We start from the raw sequence: 26,665 nt of genomic DNA, 5'->3' as shown, positions 1-26,665 counted from the left end.
AGATGTACACACAGCATGTGTATCAGTCATGTTTTAATTTGTTGGAGGCCCAGTTCACGGTTTCTTTAGAACAGCTTAATTGAGATAATAGTTCCCATGCCATAACAGTCACTCCTTCGAAGTGTACAATTAAGTGTTTTTTTAGTATATTTGGGGTTGTACAGTCATCAACACTGTCTAATTTCAGAACATCTTTATCCCCCGCAAAAGAAACTGTATACCCATTACCAGTCACTTCCCCTGCCCTCCTTTCCACAGTCCCTGGCTACCCCAGTTTACCTTGTCTTTGGGAATTTGCCTATTCTGGATATTGTATGTAACTGGAATCATGCATGCTAGGGATGGCCTTTTGAGACTGGCTTCTTTCACTTAGTGTATTGTTTTCAGGATTCACTGATGTTGTAGCATGTGTCATATATTTCATTCATGGCTATACTGTTTTCTTAATAGTTTAATAATCCATTATTCAGGTGTGCCATGTTTTGTTTATTCATTCATCAGTTCATGGATATTTGGGTTGTTCGCCCCTTTTGGTCTATCAGGAATGCTGCTGTGAACATTTGAGTACAGTTTTTGCATGAGCATACGCTGTCACCCTCTTAAGTTTATACCTAGGCGTGGAACCGCTGGAGCATGTAGTGACTGTGTGTTGAACATTTTGAGGAACTTCCCAGCTGTTTTCCAAAGTGATTGATTGCATCATTTTACATTCCCACCAGCAGTGTGTGCAGGTTCCATTTTCTCCACATCCTCATCAACACTTGTCTTTCTGAATTTAGCCATGAAGTGACATCTCACTGTGATTTTAATTTGCACTTTACTGATTTCCTAATGATGCTGAGCGTCTTGTCATGTGCTTATTTTCTGTTAGTATATCATCTTTAGGAGAAATGTCTGTTTAAACCCATTGTCCATTTTAATTGGGTTGTCTTTAATGTTGAGTTGTAAGAATTCTTTACATACCCTGATTATCGGATAGGGTTTGCCAAAATTTTTTCCCGTTCTGGAGGTTTCTTTTTTACTTGCTGTCCTTTGTAGCATAAAAGTTTTTAATTTTTGATAAAGTCCCATTGGTGGATTTTTTTCCCTTTCATTGCTTGTGCTTTTGGTGTCACATCTAAGAAACTGTTGGGTAATCTAAATATTTGAATATTTAGTCTGTGGTGTGAAATAGGGTTGAGCTTCATTCTTTTGCATTTGTGTATCCAATGGTATCAGCACCGCTCGTTGAAAAGACCTTTGTTTCCATTGTCCAGGCACTTGTACTGGGCTGATTTCTGTCCATTTTCCACTACAAATTGACTATCATTCCATTGATCTGTGTATCTGTCTTTATGCCAGTACCACACTGCCTTGATTACTGTAGCTTTGTAGTAAGTCTTGAAATTATTGAGTGAGTCCTCTGGCTTTTTTTTTTTTCTCTCTCCTGGATTATTTTGGGTATTCTGAGTCCCTTGCATTTCCATGTAAATTTTAAGATTAATTTGTTAATTTCTGCCAAAAAAAAAAGCCTGTTTGGATTTGGTAAGAATTATGTTGACTCTATAGAGAATATAACCTTCATAGCAATATTAAATCTTCTGATCCATGACCATGGGGTGCCTTTCCATTTATTCAGGTGTCTCATTTCTTTCTAAAACTGTTGTTTTCAGCGTACAGGTCTTGTGCTACTTTTCTTAAGTTTATTCCTAAATATTTTGTTGTTTTTTGGGGTTTTGTGAGGACGGGGCTATTTGTAATTGGAATTGTTTTCTTAATTTTATTTTCAGATTGTTCCTTGCTAGTATGTAAAAATACAGTTGATTTTTGTGTATTGATCTTGTCCCTGGCAATCTTACTGAACTCTTCTAATTTTTAAGAGGTTCCTTAAGATTTTCTCTACATAAGACCATGTCATCTAAAAACAAATATTTTTATATCTTTCCATCCTGGGTGCCTTTTATTTTTTACTCTACAGTAGAATGTTGAAAAGAAATGGCAAGGGGAGGAGGGTAGAGCTCATGTTTAGCATGCACGAGGCCCTGGGTTCAATCGCCAGTACCTCCATTAAATAAGTAAATAAATAAATAACTCTAATCCCCCCCCCCAATTTTTTTTTAATTAAAAAAAAAAAAGGAAAAGAAATGGCAAACATAGACATCCTCGTCTTGTTACTGGTCCTGGGGGGAAACGCTCTTTGACCGTGAAGTGTGATGTTAGCTGTGGGTTTCATAGATGCCCTCTTCATGTCAAGGAGGCCTGGTCACAGTTTCGGGTTTTCCGTATGCTCTTGTTTGGTCTGTTCTGGTGACTTCCCGTGGTGGTTGTATGTTTATATCCAAATTAGAAGTGGTAGTTTGCTAAATTAATAGGACCGATGGGTCCTTGAACTGGGGCAGATGTAATCCTAAGACTTCTATAGTGAATTATATGAAACATTTTGAAAAAACATAAGTAACTGCTTGACCTGGGCCAGATAAATAGCTATTTATTTTATTAAGACTTTGAAGACTATGCATGTTGAAGCTTTTTAACTTCTACTTTTATTAGGATTAGTAATCTAATTGACTGCAATTTGGCATTTAACCAGTAATCTAGTTCTGTGAAACTGTGAAATGAACTTCAGTTCTAAATGTGGACCTACATTAAGTTATCAAATTGTAAGAGGGTCTTCCTGATGAATTGAAAGATGGGAGAATATTGTGAATTATTTTGAAGATGAAGGAAGTATGGAGGTGTTATTTTGATACTTGCGGAAAGAGACATTTTTGTAGTCACTGTTTGGGTGGATTAAGAATCATCTAGCTTCAGATGATGAAACTTCTTTTGGCTAGCTTCTGGAAGGCATCTGTTAGGATGGTTCTGCTAAACTTTCTGAAGACCAGACTGAGTGGCTTTTTAAGGGGGAGATGCAATCAGGAGTTAAGGGAGTTAAATTTTAGATGTTGCTATACCATACAGGCTAATAACCTTTCCCCAAGGAGACACTGTATAAGCATGTGTGGCAAATTCTTATGTATAACTTATAATAATCTAGAATACAGGAGCCAAATAAAATTGATTTGGCAAGTAAAAGTATGGCTACAGTTACCATGTGTTCATCTTCTGAGGCCACAGTAAGATAAATTTTGTATTATCTTAATGCCCGGAAACTATTTCTCTGAATAGATGGAAACCAAAAGTACTAAAATCAGGTGTAAGTTTTTGAGAAATGAACATCAGTGTGTGTTCTGTATTTTCTGCTGATATTATCGAGGTGAATCAAGGTATGATAGTCATAAAAGTCTTACCTTCAGAATTTGGGGCGTTTCAGTATAGGCACTGGAGGTGTGTCATTGACTTCTCAAGACCACTGTTTTCAGAATTGTTTGAAACAAAGCTGATGTATCTAGGTAACCCAGAGTTGACGAATAGCATAGGGACATGAATATCCTCAGATGACTTCTGTCCTGTAGCATACTCTGGAGCAAATCATATTTTAAGATTATGTAAGTGTTAGAAATGACATAATCTTAACATAAAACTGCATTTGCTTTATTTAGTGTCTAGAGAAATTGGTTTTATATTTCCTAAAATGAAGACTAAATGTTCAGCAGTAGTGCCAGCAGTTTCACGGTTTATTCAATAAAAAGAATAGTTCTTAAGCTTGGTAACTGTTTAAGGGAAGAAAAGTCACTTTTGAAAGTCAACTTGGAGTAATGAGATTTAGTAACATGTATGATGTGGCATTCTAAGCCGTTGGGGAAAAGGAAAGACAGAGATAAAGCAGAGGAATGACTGACCCATGTACGAATCTGTCACTATGCTAAGTCCGTATGATGCTGTAGGTGAGCTTAACCTCTTCAGGTTTGGGTGATTGGAGTAGGCTCTTCTGAGGAGCTTTCTGGTTCCAAAAGATGCGAGATTCAGATCATGTGGCTATATCGTTTGTTTACCTGGGCCAGGAGTCCACATGGATGTTTTTGCTTTTAGGGAAAAAAAAAGGATTGGTGCAGCCTGACTGAACAGTCAGCAAACACTTAATCCATACCTGTTGAACCTCCAAACACAAATATCAAAAAAGTCTGTGCTGTAGATAGAGCAGAAGGGTTGGCTAACTCTTTTTGTACAGAGCCACCTAGTAAATATTTGGGGTTTTGTTGGTCCAAACAGTCTCTGTAGGGGGAAAAAATGTTTTTTAAACAAGCCTTTAAAAATGTAAAGATCATTCTTGGCTTGAGGGCTATTTTTAAAACAAACAAAAACAGGTCTTCATATTTGGCCAACTGCTTAGAGCTGTTTAACTTCATGTGGAGGGGGATTTTGTTAAGGTATAGATTTGAGTCTCTGGGTCTGGAGAGAGGCCTGAGATTATTCTGCATTTCTACCAAGCTTCCAAATGAACCATACCTTGAGAAGCAAAGCTCTGCAGCAGTAGTTCTTAATCACGTCTAGATCACAGTTCCTTTAAGAATTAATAAGAACTGTGGACTCTTCCCCCAAAAACACACATTCAAAATTTTGTGTGCAATTTTTGAGGGGTTCTTTTGCCCTCCTTCCTAGAAATCCACCCCAAGATTCTAGCTATTTGATTTTTACAAGTGAAGTCACAAGCGTACCTGCTTTTATTGTGCTTCACAGATACTATATTTTTTCACAAATAGGAGGTTTGTGGTGTTGAGCAAGTCTATTGATGACATTTTTCCAACAGCATTTGCTCACTTTATGTCTCTGTCAAAGTTTGGTAATTCTTGAAATACTTCAAACTTTTTCATTTTATTTGTTATGATGATCTGTGATCTTTGATGTTACTATTACAAAAATATTGACCCACTGAGGGCTCAGGTGATTAGCATTTTTTTTAGCAATAAAGTCTTTATAAAGTACGTACTTTTTTTTAGACAATGCTGTTGGCAGACTTTATGGACTACAGCATAGTGTAAACATATCTTTCATGTGACTTGCTTTATTGCAATATTTGCTTCTGTGGTTGTCTGGAACTGAACCCACAATCTCTCCAGGGTATGGCTGTACACCATATGACCCAGCAATTCCACTTCTGGGTATGTATTCAGAGGAACTAAAATCACTCTCCTGAAGAGATATCTGCACCCCTGTGTTCTCTGCAGCATTATTTACAATAGACAAGACACGGTAATAACCTAAGTTACCCATCAGTGGATGAATGGATAAAGAAAATGTGGTATGTGTACACTAGAATATTATTCAGATAAAAATGAAGGAAATCCTGCCGTTGGCAACAATACGGATGGACCTTGAGTGAAACAAGTCAGAGAAAGGTGAATACTGTGTAATCTTACTTTGAAAATATTTGAAAAGGTAAACTCAGAGGAACAGATATCACACTGGTGGTTGCCAAAGGCAGGGAGTTGGGGAATTGGGTGCAAGTGGTCAGAAGGTACAGAGTCCAGTTATAAGACAAAGATGTTCTGGGGATGTAATGTAACGTACAGCATGATAACTATAGGTAACAAAACTGTATTGTATATTTGAAAGTTGCTAAGAGTAGATCTTAAGTTCTCATCATAAGGGACAAGTCGTAACACTGTTAGGAGGTGGATATTAACTGATTGTGGTAATTTCACAGTGTACGTACTTATCAAATCATGTTGTACGCCTTAAACTTATACAGTGTTACAGGTTGGTTTTTATCTCAATGAAATGGGGAAAATGAATTACAGTTTAACAGCAGTGGTGTTGTTGGAACATTGTTAGAGTAAATAGTTTTCACTTGTTCCTGAAATGATAACCATGACTCAGAGAAGTGGAAGCAAAGATGTTTGACCAAATAGGGTGGTGAGCAGGTGTGTTGTCTTCTTCCTTCCCCCCCGAATGGAGTTGTTTCACAGTGAGAAGAAAGAGGGAGCAGGGCTAGTTAGAGATGCATACCTGAGCCTGCTGTATCCAGGTAACAGTGGAAGTCATTGTGTTAGTTCGTGTAAGTTACATCTTTGTTTCGTGGAGATGTAAGTTCTTAATCTTAAGAACCTGTGTATAAGCAGAATAGCAAATTGTGGAAAACAGAAATCAGTGTGGATATATCAGAAGCAGAGAGTTTTGAGACCTAGGGCCCTTTATTTAGTACTGTCAGAGTAGCTAGGACATTAAGAGCCACGGGGAATAAGGACCTTGGGAAGGTCTCCCCAACCATCAGATCATGATGGACCTATTAATCTTGAAGCCTGACCTGAATTTCATGGGGCTGGCATTTCCTGATTTCCTGTAATCACCTCCCCCCGCCTCCATGACTCAGTGGTAGTCATGGTACCTGTAAAGTGCCAACCTTTCCATCCTTACCACTGTGATTAAGATTTTGGGAAAATGAGAGGAAACCACATGGTATAGGGAACGTATTTCTTAAACGTGACACAAAACCACCAAGATCACCAGATTTGACTATGTAAAAATGTAACTTTTATTTTGAAGATAATAAAATAATTTTGAAAAACAAAGTGCTTGGTGTTAAGTGCTGAGAAAAATACAAGATTGAGAGTATGGGGAAATGGCAAGGATGTACATTTGGAAGTATACATTTGTAGGAAAATGTTTCTCTGAATCTTTCCTCCAAAAGTAATAGTGCACAGAGGTGTTCACCATATTATCACATTGTAATAGGAAAATTAGAGACACCACGCTGGCCGTGAAAGTGGTGACTGATTCAGTCCATCCGTAACCTGTGGCCTTGAGCAGCTTAGCCTCGGCCTCGTTTCCTCGTCTGTAAACAGGGAATGAAAATAATCATACCTTCCCTAGAATTGTGATGATGAAGAGTTAGTAACCCATGAAGCTCTTACGGTGGCACTTGGTGTAGAGTAAGTGTTCTCCAAAGTTTAGCTTTGGAGATTATTACTTTAGCTCTAGATATTACTATGCGGCTATTAAGAAAGAATGAGACAGGTATACTAATGAAAAAGGTTTGTGATTTTTATTTGAGTGAAGTTTTAGTAAGTGTTATCCTTAGAGAAAGGTGTAGATGGTAAGTAATGTTAACAGCTGGATGTCTGGATGAGGGGAGGCAGGAATGGGTTTTCTTTTACTTTTTATTTTTTAAACTTTTTTGGAGGGGTAATTAGGTTTTTAGTAATTTATCTTTAATGGAGCTTCCAGGGATTGAACCCAGGACTTGTGCATGCTGGGCACGTGCTCTACCACTGAGCTATACCCTCTCCCTCTTCTGCCTTTTAAGAGCCTGCCTTACTTCTGTAATAAAGAGGAGTAATCCCAGATACTGTATACTGCTCCCGTGCTCAGTGGTGTCTGCCTCTGCAGTGTCTCATGCGCAGTGGTCTTCCACTCTGGTAACCGGAAGTCTGCCTGCCTAGGAACAGCCATGCCATTTTTATTGGCAGTTATATGTTATGACAGTTTTATTATAAAATATTATAAGGAGCTAAAATAAACTTGTCTGTTTTATACATTAGCTTTTCACTTTGGAGGCACATAGAAGTCTGGTTCCTTTTCCTATGATGGCCCCCTAGGTAGGTAGAGAGAAACTCATTCCCCTTCTAGAGCTAGAGGGGACCTGAGCTCTGAGCATGTGCGACTTGTCCAAAAGCGTGTGGCAGTTCATAGCAGAACTAGGAGTCCCGGGTGTTCACGGCGCAGTGTGTATCCTACAGTTTTTATTTCTGAGTTGGTCTTAGTTCTTTCAGTTGTTCATGTAATTATTTTTAAACCCTTTACCATCTTGATGACTTTCTTTGCTGCCCAGACTTGAATGCAGTTAATGTAAACAGAGTCTGACTCCTGTTCTAGACCTCTTTCCTCCACTCTGAAGCGTGGGGACACTTTGGCCGTCTTAGTTGCCCTACCAGCTACCCCCGAGTCTTTCTCACACGTTCTCTTTCCCTACTGCATCTCTAATCCTTTCCTAGCATACATGTTTCTTGTTTTCAGTCCAAATGTAGAATTTGAGCAGCAGTCACTTCAGTCTCATTCAGCTCAGTTATGTCTGAGATCTCCTTGGATCCTTGTTTTTTTCATTGTTCCTATCTTTGTGACATTCTTCGGCTTGGTGATTATGTTTCTGGTGCTTGTTTACTAAAAAAAATAATGTGTGCAAGAACTTCATTCGTTAACAAATATTTTATTTGGCACCCACTGTGTGCCAGCACAAGACTTGGCCTGGGAAGTCAGTGGTGACCAAGTACTGCCTTCGTGGAGCTTGAGTGTCTAGAGGGGAAGACACATCAAACTTGTGCAGGTGGACGAGGTCCTACTGTACGGTGCAGCGCGGCAGCATTGTAAATCGGCTGTACTTCGGTTTAAAAGAAAACAAAACAGAACATGTAGTGTGCTGAGTGTTGGGAGAGAAAGGACAGCTCTCTGTGGGCGCGTTGTAAGGGGTACCAGCCTGATCTTGGAAGTTCAAGGGAAGCTACGCTGCTTGTGTTAGAGGCTGTGTGAAGACTCAGAACTTTGAGGAACTGAAGACCATTGTGTCTGAAGCTTAGTGGGAGAGGAGAGTAGTAAAAAGCAGCAATTGGGTCATGGAGGGTGTTATAAACCATGGTTAAGGTACTAAACTTTATCTGAAGTCTAATAGGAAGAAGCTCTTAAAAGGTTTTAAAAAAGAAAATGATATATTTGCATTTTTAAAAGATGAGTCTTATCGTAGATAATACATACTTCCCCCAAAACAAACTGGGAACAAATACAGTATATACTGTGGCAATTCATAATGTTCCTTCCTTGCTCACCCTGAGGCCTGGAAGTGGCTTTAAGTAGGCAAATAGGGCTTCTCAAGTGAAGTATTTCATTCATTTTTCCTGACTACAAAATTATGACTCAAGTTGGAAACAGTGAAAATGTTTGAGTCACAGTTAAGTCTTTAAGTAATTTAGGTTAATTAATTCTATTATGGCATGCTTTTCCTCAGAGCCATTTAAGCTCAGAAACAATAATGGTATTTAGGAGGTAATTTTATGATCTTATATATAGTTTTCTCTTAAAGATTTGAATAGCCGGTAGAATTTTCCATAATAAATTTTTTTCCTTACAAGTAACCAATTCAAAAAGCTTTTTCTGAGTAATGCTGATTTTTACCAACAGTATTTTTGCCATAATAATATAAACAATCTTAAAGTATTGTGGCTTTATAAACACTTCTTAGGTTTTAAGGTAAAGAAAACTTGTGTTCGCTCAGTTCTCAAATGTGGCCAAGTAATAATTTCCTTTAAGTGACTTACTTGCATTCTTGGTTACCTAGCATAAAGTATACATTGAAGAATTTGTTCAGAGTGGAAATCTATTGTGATAGCAGGTTTTAAAGAGCTACAGACTTAAGGAGCCAAGAGCTGAATTTGAAATGTGTCAGATGTTAAACAAATAGAAGGTAGTTTATAGCAGAGTTTATTCTTTTATTACACTGCTTGAACCCAAGAGACAAAGAAAAAAAATTTTGGAGGAAAAACTTGCAGAGCATCCCGTTGGCAAGAGTAAGAATTTTCCACTACCACTTACCCTGAGGGCATTGACATGCCCCATCAGGGAAATATCACTGGGTGTGATCATCGGAACAGGCTGCCTTCTCCTCAAGCACAGAACTCTGGAATTCACGGAAGCCTGCAGACAAAGGAAAACGGTGTTAGTTGAAGAGTATTCATCGACTCTTTGCTTTCGTGGATCTTTCACGTCCTTAGAGAACCTGCTTCCTAGTAGATTTAATCCAAAAGTGACACTTAGAAAATGCATGAGCCGGAGTCACACAGTAAGGCAAAGGAGTTCTTTCGGTAACTGAGGTTCCTTAGGCCAGGCTCCGTTTGCTTCCTGGCTTAGTTTCCTGTCTGAGACGAGGACATAAGCTGTGTTGGTCAAGGTGATGTGAGGGACGGTCCTTCTAGCTAAGAACAGTGGAATTTGACAGGTTTTAAAGACCAGTTTGAATTTCTGTTACTTAGTATCTTTCCACAAAGAGATCAGTTTATAATGGAGACAAATTAAATGTAGAATTTCAAGGTAGTACACGTCCCAGGTGTTGGGGACTTGGGGTCTTCTTGGCCTGGAGCCGTGGCATGCTGGGCACGTGAGAAACAGCACCTAGTAAAGGCTTTTCACGGGATCTGTGACATCAGTTATTAAGCGTGTTTGTTTCCTGGTATTAATTTTCTTCTGTATTTGGAGAACTTTAAAATACGGATTACTGGACCCCAACCCGAATGCAGTGAACCAGACTCTTATTTAAAGAGCAGGTTCTGAGATTCTGTAAAAGGCCCCCAAGTCATCTTTAATTCCTAAATATTTAATTGCCTTCCAGTTAGAATGGCTGTAGGATGGAAATAAAGTTGAGAAGAGTTTGACATCAGTTTGTAAGGACTTCCCAGTCACTTGTTCCCCTAGCATTTCCTGTTTGACTCATTACTGAATATTTGACAGATAATTAAATGTATGTCAGTACGACTTTAGTACAGCAGAGAGACAGCCTTCATATATTTAAAACAGACTTTTCAGAGAAAAATAGTTGGTTTCTTTGTAATGTCAGTATAAGGATAATTTTAAATGCTTCATGTAAAGTATTGATCCCACTTTAAACCACTAGTTTTTATATTGACTGTTACCCAGGAAAGAAACTTAACCTTGGTGTTTATTGCTTCAAAAACACATTTTTCATTCATTGCAAATCCTCTGACCTTCCAGTGAAACACAGCAAAATAAATGCCAAGATACTGCTTTTGGGTCCTCTTGTGGTTGATCCTCAATTTGAATATTAGATTTGCTGGCCTTAGTTAACTGTGGCCGGGTGTAAGAGAGTATGACCTAGGGCTTACGTGTGAAGTTGTTGGAAAAGAAGAGGCTCTTCTTGCAGTATAACGTGGAACGTCCTGCTTTTCGATTGCTATCGTATGTTCAGTTGTTACAGTGCAGGCATGCTTACAGGTCGTGGGGACTACGCGCCTTGTTACAAGTCTTCTGCTCTGGTAGAGTCATGACATAAATGGCCTCAGACAGCAAAGGAACGTTTTCAAATAAGTTTTCCATTTAGGGTGATACAGTAATCATTGAACTTGTATTCTTTTCATTTCAGGGTCATGCGGGATCAGATTAGTTGTGACAACCAGAAGTAATGTAGTAAAAGTTTTAAAATTGATCTTTAAAGTTTCATCTTGTTAGGATAGTTTAGCTGTTGAAGGTCACTGAAGTTAAGAATATCATTACTTTCTTGTCATTATGAGCAGAATTACATTAAAATGATAGAGTCATTTGTTCAGTCTGAATATTGCTGTTTATTGCATAAGCATTTCCAGCAGGAATTTCACCTTAACTTAATGTGTCTCTGCAGTCAGACGCACGGATGATCTTTGCCTCTTGAGGTTATATTGCCAATCTCTTTCTGTTCTGCCTTGTGACCGTATTTCCTACTTAGGTTATAGGGTTGTTTAATGAAGCAGAGCTCAGAAAAAACACATCATACTGCCTGAATTTAAAAGTTCTGAAACAGAAAAATCAGGACTAAATTGAAGGTTTAACAAATGAAAGAAATCTTCTACTTGGACAGATGGCTGTTTTGCCAGTTTGTATATAACCGGTGATGGAGTTGCAGTTCATTATATAGGATAAATCTGGAAAACTAAGATTTGACTTAAAAATATATGCAGTTCTAGGAGAGACCATGCTTATTTGTTACAACTTTTAGCTGTCCTTGCGTAAGACTTCCAGACCACCTTAGTACCTTTGAGAAAGTCAGGGAAAGCTGTACACTTAATTTTACTGTCCGGATGCTTTGGTACTGACCCGTACTCCTTTAATATTTGAGCACCTGCAGTCTGTGGGCCTTGTTCTCAAGGTGCATTGAAATACTGACTTTATCTGCTCCTTAGTCTGCGTTGTAGCATTTACTTGAAACAAATCAAAGAAAGGAGCTAAGACGTGGGCCCTTTAAGAGCTATTAAAGGAACTCTGGCCCAGAAGGAAGACTCGGTTGACTTAAAGATCTAGAGGTTATGCAAGAGGTTTATATCTGATAATTCAAATATCAAAAGGTGCCAAAGGGTGCAAGGTAAAAAGTCTCCCCCCACTAATGCCAGTGGGAGGGTGTCACCTGAACAGTGGTTGTGAACCAGTGTTCATGGTACGCCTTCCTGGAGGTGTTTCCTCATACCAGGGCAGCTCTGTGTACGTAATGCTTCACGCTTGTTTTCCCCCCACTTAATGTACAGTGTATCTTAGAGGAAACACTCACTTTAATATGAACAGAGTTGTCTCTTCAGTCTGCTGCTGATAAACTGATCAGTACTATGTGTATCTTTAGAAAACATTTCTTGTAGTGGAATTTATGGGGTAAAGAGATTTTGCTTTGCAATTGGAGATATATATGTATGTATGTGTGTGTATATGTATATATTGAAGATTGTCTTCTAGAGATTGTGTAAGTTTTATAAGTTTCTTTGTACTCAGCAGCATATATAGGGTGGTCACTAAGTCTGGAAATGTAGTTGAAATAAAAATACCAAATGGACTATTAATGTTACATGGTATGTATAGTGACATTATGTTCAGTTTTGTCCTGGTTAGCAGTGCACTAGAACAGAATTTTCATTAATATCTGCTCAGGGACTTGCCTCTAAGTGATTTGTGCCTCTGGTTTTGTTTTGTTTTTTGCTTATTAAAACTGAAGTTTTCAGATCTTGTAGTCACCTTGCATAAAAAGCCCTGTTTGTATAGATCCTTTCAACTCAGTGCATTTTTTCAACTTTTTATCAATTTTGGTAGTTTTGAAAAGTGGTATCTACATGTGGTTTTCTCTGGCTTTTCCCTTGTGAGTGAGATTAACTGAGTACCATTTTAGAGGCGTTTGTTTCCTATTCATGATAATTTAGCTTTCCCAGTGGAATGAACCACGGCTTGTACAGTTTATTCCCCCTCACCAGGCCACATGTGTGTAAATAACGTGTACTTAGAGTTGTTTGCCCAGGCATCGTTCTCTTCCTGTGTAATTCAAACCTTGTATGTCTCTAGTGAAAGAGTTTCTATGACCCTGAGGACAAGTTGATAATCTTGCTTATTGTAGCAGATTTTTATGTATTTGTGCTATATGCAGGCTATTTATTTTCTTTAAAAAAAACTGATTTCGAAATAAGTTTATTGTTACATAACATGATTGTAAAAGTTCTTATTTTAGCTGCCCTTTTTCTCCCCAATTAGTTGGTGACAAAGTTCCTGCTGATATAAGATTAACTTCCATCAAATCTACTACTCTAAGAGTCGACCAGTCAATTCTTACAGGTAAATATTATGTATTGGCAGGTTGTTGAATTTCTGAAGGCTCTCTCAGGTCCCATGCTAATAATTGAGTCAGCTCTTGCCCCACTGTCCCTTTATGGTATCCCATCTTAATCCTCTGCAAGATATTTATTTATTAATGCTTTATCAGTTAGGCTTTTGGCCAATATGTGGAGTAAAGGAATGATTTAAATTTTGTTTTAATTGGCTCTCATCTCATAAGGCCAGTGTTTTAATTTTATTAAAAATTAGTTTTGATTTTTAAAGGCACATCATTTTTAAATTACTTTTTTTTTTAAAGGTTACAAATTCCTTCATTAACAGAGGTAGTAATATTAAGGTTGTGTTGTTGTCTCTGTTTTGTGAAAAGTGAATTAATTGCTTAATGTTCTTTTTTCCAAGTAGAAAAATAGGCTCCAGAAATGCTAATCTCACATCTAACATACTTTGCAATAATCAAATGTACAATTTTAATAAAAGTTAGCACCCTCCAAAAATCGTGAGTGTTGACTCCCTAAAGTTTGCACATTTAGATTTGGCACTGTTTGGAACATTTTCTCATTTTTTTTTTTGTTTGATAAAAAGGCACAGTCTAGGGTGGAGGGTTCTTATTAACTGGAAGTAAGGTGGTCAGAAGATTAACTTAAACACAATGCCTGCCTGAATTAAATAGAAAGTAAATATAAAATTCAGAGATTATCAAGATTTATCTAATCAGTTTTGAAAAGCAGCTAATGTCATAGAGGCAGGGCTTGTGCGTACCTGGGCTCTGTATTTTTTATTGTTTCTTTGTGAATAGCTTATCTACTAAAACTCCCATTAGCAGCGATAGCCTGGAAGCTGATTAAGCCATACGATGACAGGGAATTGACTGGTTGTATACGTGAAATTCTCGTATTGTGTCCACAGAAAAAAACTGCCATTTTAAAACCTTCCATAGTTTCTTGAGTGTCATTTTTGTTTAAAAATCATGGTGTAGTTTTAGGCTAGATTGAAGAAGCCAATTTTTTTTTAATCAAATATTTAGTGTGAAATTTGCAGCCTGAAATTGAAAACTGGGGCCATGTTTCATATCACATCATTCAACCTGACCCTGGTTGCATACAGTTAACCCTTGAACAACCTGGGTTTGAATGAGTCCACTTAAGTGCAGATTTTTCTCAATAGTAAATACACAGTACTACACTAGACCAGTTGGTTGAATCCACAGATGCAGAACCACAAATACAGAGGAATTGCGTATACAGAGGGCCAACTATTAAGTTTTATGCAGATTTTTGTGTAGAGGGTTGGCACCCCTAACCCCTGCATTATTTAGGAATCAACTGCATTTCATAAATGATGTAAAGTTGAAACCAAATGTCAGCAAGACATTGTAAAGCAGTCCTTTATACCAGGTGATCTTTTTAGTGCAAATGCTGATTGCTGTCTCTTTCAGTTTTGTTTTATTGCAATAGAACAGTCAGATTAGTACATGCAAATATTCCTAGAACAGTGTTTTCATTTCTCATCTTTGGCATGATTGAACAAACACAGTCTTTCCAGTGGATGATCCTCGTTGTTCATATAATGTGTCTACAGTTTGTTCAGTTTATTAAAAGTAAATATACTTTCACCTCTTTTTTTTAAGTATTGGAGTGTTTGTATATATAAGTATACAACAAATCTGTGTTTACAGTAGTAGAGTATAAGATGATACCTGATAAGGAACTGAATTTGAATAGTTAAGAAAATAAAGGTAATTGTCTGGGATTTCACTTCAAAATTAAGTTCCTTTTATTTAGAATCCCACCCCCCAAAATTAGTTTCTGTTACTAAACCTTACTAGTTTATGTCCTTTGAATGAACTGGGCCTTTTTATACTTTTCCTGAGAGTGGTGGTGGCACGAGTGGATGAGGGAGCCGAGGTTCTGGGTGTAGAACGCACAGATCTAAACATACCTTCTGTATCACGTCCTGCTTAGGTGAATCTGTCTCTGTCATCAAGCACACTGACCCTGTCCCTGACCCACGGGCTGTCAACCAGGATAAGAAGAACATGCTCTTTTCTGTAAGTACTTTATCAAGTGCAGTTTTATTTGGACACATTTTCAGAGTTTTAAGCCTGCAGATTTTTTTTTCCTACTGCCTGTCTTCAGTGGGCAGACTTTAGAAAGTGTTAGCTGTTATTCCAAAGGATAATCAGATAACCACCCTCTGCAAGGTCAGTCTCAGCCGTCAGGAAACACCTGTAATGTATAACGAAAGGTTCAACGTGTGACCTCAGTGTCTTTTAATTGGCAAGTTTTTGAGGATTTTTTAAAAAGATCAGATCAAACACCTTTAAGCTCTTTATAAACATAGTAGAAAAGTAGATTTTGAGGGGGGAAAGGTTTAGCCTACAAAGGATTGCTTTCAAAATGATGTGGATGATAATCTGTGTGTAGTTCACAGTAAAAACGTGTGTTTTAGAGAGAAAGTAAATGTGGCAAACCATTAATAACGGTGAGTCTGAGTGAAAAGTAAAACGGATGTTCATTGTACTACAGTTTTTCTGTTAAATAAAACCTAGGGAGTTTGGAAGTTGGGAACACAGGGTTAGAGCTCTGCTCCAGCCCAGAGCTGGTCTGCAGGCCAAGGGCAGTGGTGTGAACGGGGACTCCGGGTGGGTCAGTATAGAGCTGCTCTGGGGTGAGCAGGTTCCATTCTCATTTTGTGGAGAATCAGGGAGAGGTGGCCTGCACGAGATGTTAATCGTGAAAGTTGGGTGGCTGGTTGCCTGAATAATAATACCTGGAAGGCTCAGTGGAACGCAGTGAGAGAATCTGGGTTCCCTCTCAAAATCCACATAAGTCTGAGTTTACTAGGCAGTGTTTAAGTTGGGGGTGGCGGTAATCTTGTGACCAGTTCTCTACGTCTGTCCTAGGGTACAAACATTGCTGCTGGCAAAGCCATGGGAGTGGTGGTGGCAACTGGAGTTAACACCGAAATTGGCAAGATCCGAGATGAAATGGTGGCGACGGAGCAGGAGAGAACGCCCCTCCAGCAGAAACTAGATGAGTTTGGGGAACAGCTTTCCAAAGTCATCTCCCTTATTTGCATTGCAGTCTGGATCATAAACATTGGGCACTTTAACGACCCAGTTCACGGCGGCTCCTGGATCAGAGGTGCTATTTACTACTTTAAAATTGCCGTGGCCCTGGCTGTAGCAGCCATCCCTGAAGGTCTGCCTGCTGTCATCACCACCTGCCTGGCTCTCGGGACTCGCAGAATGGCAAAGAAAAATGCCATTGTTCGAAGTCTCCCTTCTGTGGAAACCCTCGGTTGTACTTCTGTTATCTGCTCAGACAAGACTGGTACGCTTACAACAAACCAGATGTCAGTCTGTAGGGTAAGTGGGAGTAGTCGAAGAGTCTTTCCCATTGTGGTTGTTGATTCATCCTGGGAATATGCCCTTATGCCATCAAAACCTTTGATTGAAAATTTGATACCTTTTTATGTGCTTTAAACAAATTGGGTTGTATGTGTAGCCTGAGCCCAAGGTAATTTCTTACACTTAAGAGGAATTAATCATTTAATTCCTAAAACTATTTCATGAAATAAAGGATATCTGCGTGGCTGACATATTTGTATTGGGGAAGTAACTGTAGGCAGCTGTAAGTGTTAGGTAACTAGGCTCCTTTTATTTCCCTGTTCCTCTGTCTCTAAATGGGTGTTTGTTAACAGACAAGCTTCAGGGGAAGAGTTCTGTAAAGCAGCTAGTTACCTGCGTACCTGAAATTCTAATTGGTATTTCCTTAACACATTGAATGAGACATGTTTTCTTCTTGAAAAGTAAATCATTTCCTTTAATTTGTTCCATTCTATGTGTTCATCCTTCCTTTCTTAGGTTATTTTGACCATCACTTGGGAGTAAAATAAGAAACTAAATCTGCTCTTAGCAAAATAAGAACAGCTGAATTAAGCTGAGTTAAGTTCTTTCATATAATTCAGTTTCCCTAGGTTTTATTTAAACAACTTTGGGGTTGGAGGATGAGAGAAAAAGATGAGGGAAATTGAGGTGCAGACTTCCAGTTACAGAACAAGTGAGTCATGGGTATGAAATGTACAGAACGGGGAATGGGGTCGGTAGTGATGTAATCTCTCTGTATGGTGATGGATGACAGGCTTATCAAGGTGATCATTTTGAAACGTGTAGAAATATGAAATCACTGTTGTGCACCAGGAACTAATGTATTGTTGAAGGTCAATTATACCTCAAACAAACAAACAAAAAAAGCATCAGATTTGTGGTTATCCAGAGGCAGGGGGTGGGAAGAGAGGGAATTGGATGAAGGTGGTCAAAAGGTACAGACTTCCAGTTACAAGATAAGTACTGGGGTGTAATGTACAACGTGTTAATATAACTAGGACTGCTGTACATTATATGTGAAAGTTGTTAGAGTAAATTCTCGGAGTTCTTATCACAAGGAAAAAATTTTTTCTTTCATTTTGTACCTATGTGAGGTGATGGATGTTCACTGAACTTGTGGTCATCCTTTCATGTTACATGAAAGTTGCATCGTTATGCCGGACACCTTACGCTTACACAGTGCTGTGTGTCAATTATATCTCAATAAACTGGAAGGAAAAATTTTAAAGTGATTCAAAACAACAGCTACCACTGCTGCTTTGTATGTGTCAAAGTAATTTTTCAAATACTGAGTGGGCATATATCAGAGATCCTATTTGGCTCATTAATTCAATGAGGGGAAATCAGAAAGGTGGTAAAACTGGTTACAAGAGCATCTGAGGAAATCCTCGGTATTAGAATAGAGTTGGTTAGATTACAAAAACTGGTTAATATCCTTAGGGGAATAAAACAAAGGTTATCTTTTCTAGAGAACAAAAATTTACAACTTCATAAAACATGCACCCTTAATTAATAGTAAGTAGCACAGTGAAGCAGTGTTGAATTTTTCCAGAACACTAAATTTTTGAGTGGTCCTGTTAAGGAACGCTTCTGAATGACATTGAAAGGACATCCTCTTGGCTTTATCTCCACATTTTAAATAATGTTTTTTTAAGCATTGGAAATTGCTTTTGTTTAAATACAAGTAAAACCTGAACCTTTTTCTTACCAAATTTAAATTCAAGAAAACATTTAGATATGTACCCCCAATGCTTTGTGTAGTCCAAACCCAGATTTAGAATGGACAGGTGTTTAAAACAGATTGGAGTGCTGTCAAGTGCTAAGAGTCTAGCTTGTCTTGAGTTTCTCAAGTAGATGATTTAACTGAGCTACCTAAGTTCTCTTTCCTTGGAACCAAAAAAGTTTGGACAAATCTTCTAAAAAGCTAGCTGTCGGCTAAAAGCTGATTAGGGGAGAGAAAGGGAATTTTAAGTTACCTGTTTGGTTTCCCCCAGGAAATTGCTGTTTAAACTTAGCCTGAAAGCTTTAATTCCTTGGAACAGGCATTATATCCATGAAAGTAAAGCAGTGTGTGAAATTGTAATCTTTAAAAAATGGTTAATTTCAAAGTTGTGGCAGCAAATCAGACTTCAAACTAAGACTAAAACAGAATCCATGATAATTTTTTGTTTTTGTATTTTCCCTTAAATGGTTTGACTTAAAATGTTCTATTAAAGAAACAGCTTTCCTCTTTATTCTGTGTCAGTGACGGAAAGCTGATGCTGATCAATATTCTACAGGAGGATTCTTGCATTAGATTGCGTAACTGCCCTTGGCTTCGGGATACTTGGATCATGCATTCAGATTTGGTTTGATGAGGTTAGAATTCTGAATCTCTTAGAATATTTTGGACTGTGGTATAGACCCAGAGAGTTTCAGTTTTTATAAACAACATCATTGCTACATAGTAGTAATAATGCCCCCTTGCTTTGGTAGGGCTTAGTGCAGTCAGTGTGTTTTTCACATGTGACTTTATTTGAATCATATGGTAATCCTGCTCAGGAGGTAACTTCAGCTCTGAGAAGTTGTGACATGTCTGAGGGTCACACAACTTTTAACAAAAGGGTAAGATCGCGTTTTCTGATAGGAAAGATCGGAAAGCTGGTTGTCGCTCTTCCACTTAATAATTGTGTAACCTCGAGCACATCCTTTAAATTCTCTAGCCGTTTGTTTCCTCTTTTGTAAAATGTCAAACGTCTTTGGAAAAAGCTTTCTGCAAAGCTTCCTTTTTTAGGTGCTGTATCTGTCAGAAAAAAACTAGAATTTGGTGATCTTGCTGCATGTGACCTTGGAAATGAATCTTTTCCTCATTTGACACATCGGTTTTATGTATTTGAACTCGAGTCTTTTATCAGGAGTCATCAGTTTTCAATCCTGTATATCTCATACCTTTAGGTCAGTTCCAAGGTTGATTTAGTTCTGAGTATACTTTTGAAACTTTTGGAGTTCTTAAAAGTATATGCAAAAATAATAAGTAAATAAATAAAGAAAATAAGCTATGTAATATGCAAACCTTGTGAAGTAAAAGAAGTTATTTTAAAATAAAGATAAGCAGATTTTCTTACTGTGTATGAATCAGAATGCTCCAAAAAGATCATCTTAAAGCATTACATGGCCTTTTTTTACTTGAATTTAACCTTTTAAAATTTCTTATTGTAGAATGGTTTGATCATATTCTTAATCGCTCATATTCAGAGAGATGTTGGCATGATAAAGTATAGTTGAAGTACCACTTCTTCCTGTATTTTGTTCTTTTTTAAGAGAAGCTTTTACAGTTTCAGTTTGCAATGAAAACGCAAGTCTGAGTCTTAGTCTTCCAAATCAGGCTCCTGGATTATAGTTTTTGGAAAGCAAACCAAGGGGGGGATAACCTTCATCTTTAAAAAACTAGCTTGTGTCACTTTATTCTCCAAAAGTAAGAATTCTTCCCTAAGCATGCTTTCGTCTGTGTTGTCTTGGTGACATCAGTTCATTCAACTTTGTGGGCTCCTTACTGCATACGTGTGGTTGTGCAGCTTCAAAGAAAATGAACTGTTGCCACAAGAAGAATTCATGGAAGGAGCAGAGAAGCAGTTTGTCTTCTTTTACTTAAGAGAACACTTACGCAGCTCTGAAATGGGAGTTTATTCTTCCCAGGCTTATTTTAGTAAAAATCTTTGCTCCAGGGTGGGAGAACCTATTTCATTTCTCAGCCAGCCGTTTGAAATTTGGAATTCGGGTCGCTCTACAGCGTACCCCTCAAGGGACAGTATTTCTGGTGCTGAGCTTCAGGTAATAAATTTCATTAAAATTGATACCTTAAATGAGAAAGGTTTTTGTCTTAACAAGGATTATATGCTTTCTGGGATTTTTTTTAATACCTTTTAAACACTTTTCCTGTAGATGTTCATTCTGGACAAAGTTGAAGGTGATACTTGTTCCCTTAATGAGTTCACCATAACTGGATCGACATACGCACCTATTGGAGAAGTGTGAGTAAACTCTGCTTGTCTTTTACAGGCTCCGCTGGCTCAGTTTGGTGCTTGTATAGTGCCTTGCAGTGTCTCTACAACTTTCAGGTTTCTGAATGTGCCTCATATTGTTGGTTGTTAGAGTAATTAATTTTCCTAAGCAGAATTGATAATACACACTAGGAAAGAGGGAACACAGGTTACATACACTGGCAGCCCTTTTTCATCTTTTGAAGCCTAAATCTTCAAGTAGGGTTTCTGCTTGTTCTTTATTGATTGATACCAGTGACAGAGGAATTTCATTAAGAATTTCCAGTCATTACTGATTAACTCCTGGTGTCAGAGACAATATTCTGTTATTCTCTCCAGCTTCAGATTTTTAAGAGCCATCACTCAAAACCTTTTGAATATTTGCCAGTCTGTTGTCCTCAAAATTATATTCATATTATTAAATAATAAAACAAAAGTCAATAGAGGTAACCACACTGTGCTATAATAGTTATTTTTTCTTTTGACAGACATAAAGATGATAAACTAGTGAAGTGTCATCAGTATGATGGTCTTGTGGAATTGGCAACAATCTGTGCTCTCTGTAATGACTCTGCTTTGGATTATAATGAGGTAAGGCTCTTCGTAAATGAGAAACTAGACCTGACTGTTCCCAGTTCAAGGGTGCGGTGGGTGGAATGAAAATCCAGCCTTCCTTCCTTCCTTTCTGAAAATACAGGTTCCTGATTTTATTTCCCCTTTCCATTCAAAAGCGTGTCTCTGTCAGAGCCAGCGGGACCTACCCAGAGCAAGCTGCGAGCCTTTGCTGTGTTCTGTGTGCCTAAGCATTGCAGCTACTAGCTGGGAGTTGTCGCGTGGCATGGGGCTCGCTCTGTGTAGTCTGGTTTCTGTAAATGAATGAAACCCAGGATGCTTTCTCCTGAAAGTGTAGTATATTGATCCTGCTTTTTAAGATGGGTAGCGTTATATCCTTAAGAACATGCTGAGGTTTAAAGGGTTGTTTTGATGATGATATAATAATAAAAGATTTAACCAACAGAAAACCTTTCTTCCTCCCTTTTTTAATAATAAATAGTAAGATAAATCGTTTGGTTTCTGTCAAAAGACAAGCTGGTCTCCATCAGAGTATAAACACTCTAGAATGATAATGACATGGAATTACAAATGCTACTCGAAAGCTCTCTATATTTGAATTAATACTGTGATTATTAGCTTCTTATAGTTAAGGGAAATGAAAAACGTAATTATTAGAAAAAGATAAAATGCACACTGATATTTATTTTGCATTATCTGGATCATGTGCTCCAGAGTAGGATAAAAACAGCCCACAGAATAATGATGCAGTGGAGGACAAACTGTCCTCCTATGGAAAAAGTCATTATTAAGGAAAATCTACTTTTTTTTTTTTTTTTTTTTACTACTTTTCCTTTTTTGTAACTTCTGTACCTTCAATAATACAGGCGAAGGGTGTGTATGAAAAAGTTGGAGAAGCTACAGAGACTGCTCTCACTTGCCTGGTAGAGAAGATGAATGTATTTGATACCGAACTGAAGGGTCTTTCTAAAATAGAACGAGCCAATGCCTGCAACTCGGTCAGTATCTGAGCTTGGTGTTTTGTTTATGCTGCCCAGCACTCACACCAGATACTTAGCCCATTTATTCTCACAACTTTAGGTAACTTAAATATATACCTTATCTCCTCAAACCTGTTCTGTCTCCTTCCTCATACTCGCTCTCAGGTAAAATGATCTGGTAAAATGATACTTTGATCAAGAAAATAAAAGTAATCAGTAGATTCTCTCTGCATGCAACCTTCTGCGCCCAGAAGGTCGACCTTCTCCCCTGTGCTGTGAATGGGCCCTTGCTTCTCGCAGAAACTGGCTGCTCCTTGTCTTGTGAGCCCCAGCATCTCGCTCCTGCGTTATCAGTTTCCCATCTCGGCAGGATCTTCGTTAGAGACATAGTACCATGTCTTTTATCTGAAAACTTTCTTGACTTTAGCACCCTGCTGCTTTTCCTTTACGGTAAAACTTCTCAAAAGAGCTCCTTCCATGTAAATTGTATTATCTCACTCCTTCCATTTTCTTGAGTCCATGCCAGTGAAGCTTTGCCTCTTACGTCCGTCGCCTGTGACCTTGTGCTCGACGGTCCAGGTGTTTACGTGTGCACACCCACTCGGACAAGACAAGAAAAGGAGGTTACAGACTAACACTTTTCATAATACAGCTGTGGAGATTCTCGACACAACATCAGCAGATTGAGTCTAGTAATACACTAAACCTGTGACTCTATTCAAGCAGAATCACCACGACGACAAGGCTAGCTAACATTCAGAGGTCAGTCAGCGGGGTGGCAGTGGCGAGGGTGCAGGTGTGTCTGTCACGTGCGAGAACATTAGACAGATGTGCGGCCCTCGGCCGCCTTCCTCCTGCCTGTCAGAGCCCTGGAGCCTGGGTTTTCTTGGGCTGCGCAAGCGTGGACCAGTCTGTTGAGGAGATCTGGGTGCTGGAGGCTGAGCACATGGCCAGTGTCTGCCAGCAGCTATCGCACATTGTTTTCCTCAGGTCTGGCTTCACCAGGTGTGTGAGACCACAGAATCCAATGACAGTATATTGCAGGACAGTTGAGCATGGTGACTTTAAGTAGGACAGCATCTCCTTGACAGGGACCTCGTTCTGGTTGCTGAGGCTCAGGCCTCGCTTTTTCGGGCCAGTTTCTCACTTGTGGTCATGGTGATGCCGGCTCACTAGACCTAAATGATAACCTCCCTTGTCCTGGCCAGAGTGGTGAGTGAGTGCTTGGATGAGAAGCAGCGTAAGCAGGGTACAAACAAGATGGTCCAGTCCGTGCAGGTCAGAGTGACGGGCAGCAGCAGGTGGAAGCAGAAAGAGAGGAAGAGAAGACGCCTGAGGCCAAGCAGCAAGCTGAGGAAGCTCAGAAGTGGGAACCACGGAAGCCAGGGAAGGCGAGCTGGAGAGCGGACTGGGGTGCCAGGCAGGAGCAGAAGAGACCTAAGAAGGAAACAAGCCAGGCCCAGGGCCTGCATCCGGCCCCACCCCCACAAGAAACCACTAAAAACAGCAGAGCCCGCTCTGACGGAGTGAACACCGTCATGCAGTGCAGGGTCTGTGTAGTCACGAGGTCCTGCAGTGGGGCCTCCAGAGCGAATCCCAGTGCCTGCTGCCTCCCAGCCTTGGAGCCTCGATCCCTGTGGGACTGGGTTCTGCCACGCGTGATCTTAGTGTCAGACCTGTGTACCTGTCATCTCCAGATGGCTACTAAATGGTATTCGAGGCTCCTCTTTGTTCGTTAGGGTTTTCTGGTGAGGAGATAGGAAAATCAGAGGTAAACGCATAAATAGCCTTTTCTAGTTACGCAGAAAGAAGCAAGGCTCATTTCTACCACTCCGTTGACTTTGTGTCATCCTTCCCTGTATCCAGGGCAGATGAGGAGGCAGTGTGTTTGGGGGGAGTAGGGTAGCACCGCATGGTGCATGCCACCTAAGTTGGGGGACAGCACACATTTTCTTCAGGATCTCAGCTGTATAAGCATTTCAGTGACCACACCAAATCTCAGGCTGTAAAAAGGACTTTAGGACCATCTAGTCCAGTCTCACACTGGCAGGTAGGGAAACTGAGGCCCCCAGTGACTTGCAGCATGATGCAGACTTGGGCGCCCGCTCCAGCACCCTTTGTCCTTTACATGGTTTTGTAATATCCTGAGAAAACAAAATGCACTAGAATCAAGGATGTCTTGGCTGAGGTATGGAATCTTTCACAGTAGCCTTGCTCATGTGTCGCAAGTAGGAATCTCACGGCCACGGGGCTCTCAGGCAGCTCCTGTGGCATCCGGCCCCGACTTAACATGGTTCTTGTGAAATGGAAGTCCAGGTCCTTTGTTTCTGTTTTAGGACATTGACTCCCTGATTGTCATTAAGCAGGGTGCCGATCCTTGCAGAGCCGTGTTGTCTGACAGCTCTATTATTAGTAGGTGTGACTGAGTCCCTGAGAGGCAGCCTGAAGATTCAGCTTCATGGAGATTGAGACTGAATTGTCTGATCTAGACTTGTAACTGCTCAGTGAAGGGAAACAAGTAGAAGCTCAAACAAGGGGCTCAAAAGTGATACATTTTCACTGCGGTGACCACTGCAGACAAGGGCAGGCCTGTCCCTTCTCTCAGAGCCTGTGGTCTAAGCATTTCCTTGCTCCATGGCCTCCTTTGCTTCATTTATTGGCCACAACAGCTGAGCGAGGGGATCAGAAATGACTCATGGTGCTCATTCCATAAGTCCCCAGATAGGAACTTGCACCAGCTCCCACCCCCACAGAAAGCAAGAACCTTTCCACACTTGAGGTGAATACGGCAGGACCAGCAACTTCAGGCCTAGCGGCCCACCTGGAGAGGCCTTTCACTGTCCTGATGCTGAAAGAAGTAGCCTTGTCCTTCCCCCCAGGATGTATCTGGTGCTCAGGTCCCGCTTACTCAGAATCACTACAAATTCTTTCAGTCTTCCTAGAGCCATTGGTACTAATGCTAAACTATCAGTTAGATAACGTAGAATCGATGGTGATTGTCCTCTGGCTGAGAGGACGGCGGTAGTGCGCCCAGCCTGGCTGAGCCAGCCCACAGGCTCCATCCACGCAGAACTGCCTGCATCGATGCCAGGTTTCTGTGGGGTTTCTAGAGTTATTAAGTATGTGTCTGAGTTGCGGGGGTGGGGGTCAGTGTATCTCACCACATAATTGAATAAAGGCAGAAAACTGTAAGATCATTTAACTAGTTGCAGAAAAGACGTGATAAAATTTAATCTCAGTTCATGATAAAAACCAGCAGTCTTATCTTCAGGCTGACAGTGTATTTATACAAAGCCTGCATTAACATCATACCTAATGGCAACAGAAGAGTTTCCACTCTCAACGTTTCTACTCGGTGTTGCACTGGCAGCCCTAGTCCATGCAGGAAGGCAAGAAGAAAAAGTCAAAGGTACAAAAATTGGAAAGGAAGAAGTATCTTCATTTTTTAGGGAACGTGATTGTGAATATAGGCAGTCCAACAGAATCTGAATCTAAAGGTAACTTACTGAGCTGCTAGTTTACCTTGTCGGTCTCTCCCTCCTTGGAAGAGTTCTAAACTCCCCTCGCCCCCCTCCTTCCCTGTCCCCGCTGCCGTCCCCTTGGCTGGCTCTCCCGTACCCTGCCGGGGGTGAGGCAGCTCTGGGGCCCGTCCTCGGTCCTCCCTGTCTGCAGCTGCCCCAGGAGCTCTTCTGGGCTCATGACTAAGACACCTCATCTATTGGGTGGTAGCTAATAGAGCAGCCACTAGCTGTCGAAAGCTATTTAGAATATGTAAGTGGTGATCCTTGCTGCTGCACCCCCCCACTTCAGCTAATTCTTAACACAACTGCCAGAACTTGAAACCCTCCATCTTGTGTTTCACTTGTTAAAAAAGTCACATGCCTTACAGTGATTTTTTCAAGATTGAACAGCCTGCCTCTGCCACCCCTGCTGTTACACCTCTCGCTGCTTTCTCGCAAACTCTGTTCCAGCCACGGTGGCCTGGAGGCTCCTTGAGCGAGCCAGGCTGCCAGCCTGCACGTCTGTTCTCTCTGCTCACACTCACGCGTCCTTCATGTTTTCACTCAAATACTGCCTTGTACATAGTTTGTATGAAATTACAATCTAGACATAATTTTCTCTCTTCTCTGCCTTATTTTTAAAGTTTTTTTCTCTATGGCACTTACAATCTGCTTTCACAGTGTGTTCCCCAAACTAGAGGGCAAGTTTCATGAGGGTAAGAACTGTCTGTCCTGTTTAAATTGCCCGTGAGCACATCCCCAGTGCCTGGCACGTTTGTTTAGTAACTGAAAAACTTACAGAAATTGCCATCCAATAACATTCCATATATGTTCTCTTTACAGGTCATTAAACAGTTGATGAAAAAAGAATTTACTCTAGAGTTTTCACGGGATAGAAAATCAATGTCAGTTTATTGTACACCAAACAAACCGAGCCGGACATCCATGAGCAAGATGTTTGTGAAGGCAAGTATTGCAGACTGCAACTGAGATTTCTTACCAGGA

The 26,665-nt window shown here is 39.9% G+C and overlaps 1 protein-coding gene across 2 annotated transcripts in view; it reads left to right on the top strand.

Moving 5' to 3' along the window:
* Positions 1 to 26,665, top strand: part of ATP2A2 (ATPase sarcoplasmic/endoplasmic reticulum Ca2+ transporting 2) — a 52,239-nt gene that overhangs the window by 15,060 nt on the left and 10,514 nt on the right. For both annotated transcript variants that reach the window (XM_006204861.2, XM_006204859.2), the window contains exons 6-12: positions 13,120 to 13,200; positions 15,162 to 15,247; positions 16,103 to 16,567; positions 20,510 to 20,598; positions 21,096 to 21,198; positions 22,047 to 22,178; positions 26,504 to 26,626. In XM_006204861.2, coding sequence (XP_006204923.1) covers positions 13,120 to 13,200; positions 15,162 to 15,247; positions 16,103 to 16,567; positions 20,510 to 20,598; positions 21,096 to 21,198; positions 22,047 to 22,178; positions 26,504 to 26,626 — 1,079 coding nt within the window. The remainder of the gene's footprint in view (positions 1 to 13,119; positions 13,201 to 15,161; positions 15,248 to 16,102; positions 16,568 to 20,509; positions 20,599 to 21,095; positions 21,199 to 22,046; positions 22,179 to 26,503; positions 26,627 to 26,665) is intronic.

This window comes from Vicugna pacos, chromosome 32, assembly GCF_048564905.1.
Source record: "Vicugna pacos chromosome 32, VicPac4, whole genome shotgun sequence".
Taxonomy (NCBI): Eukaryota; Metazoa; Chordata; class Mammalia; order Artiodactyla; family Camelidae; genus Vicugna; species Vicugna pacos.
Note: the sequence above shows the minus strand (reverse complement) of the source record. Positions and strands in the feature narration are given on the sequence as shown.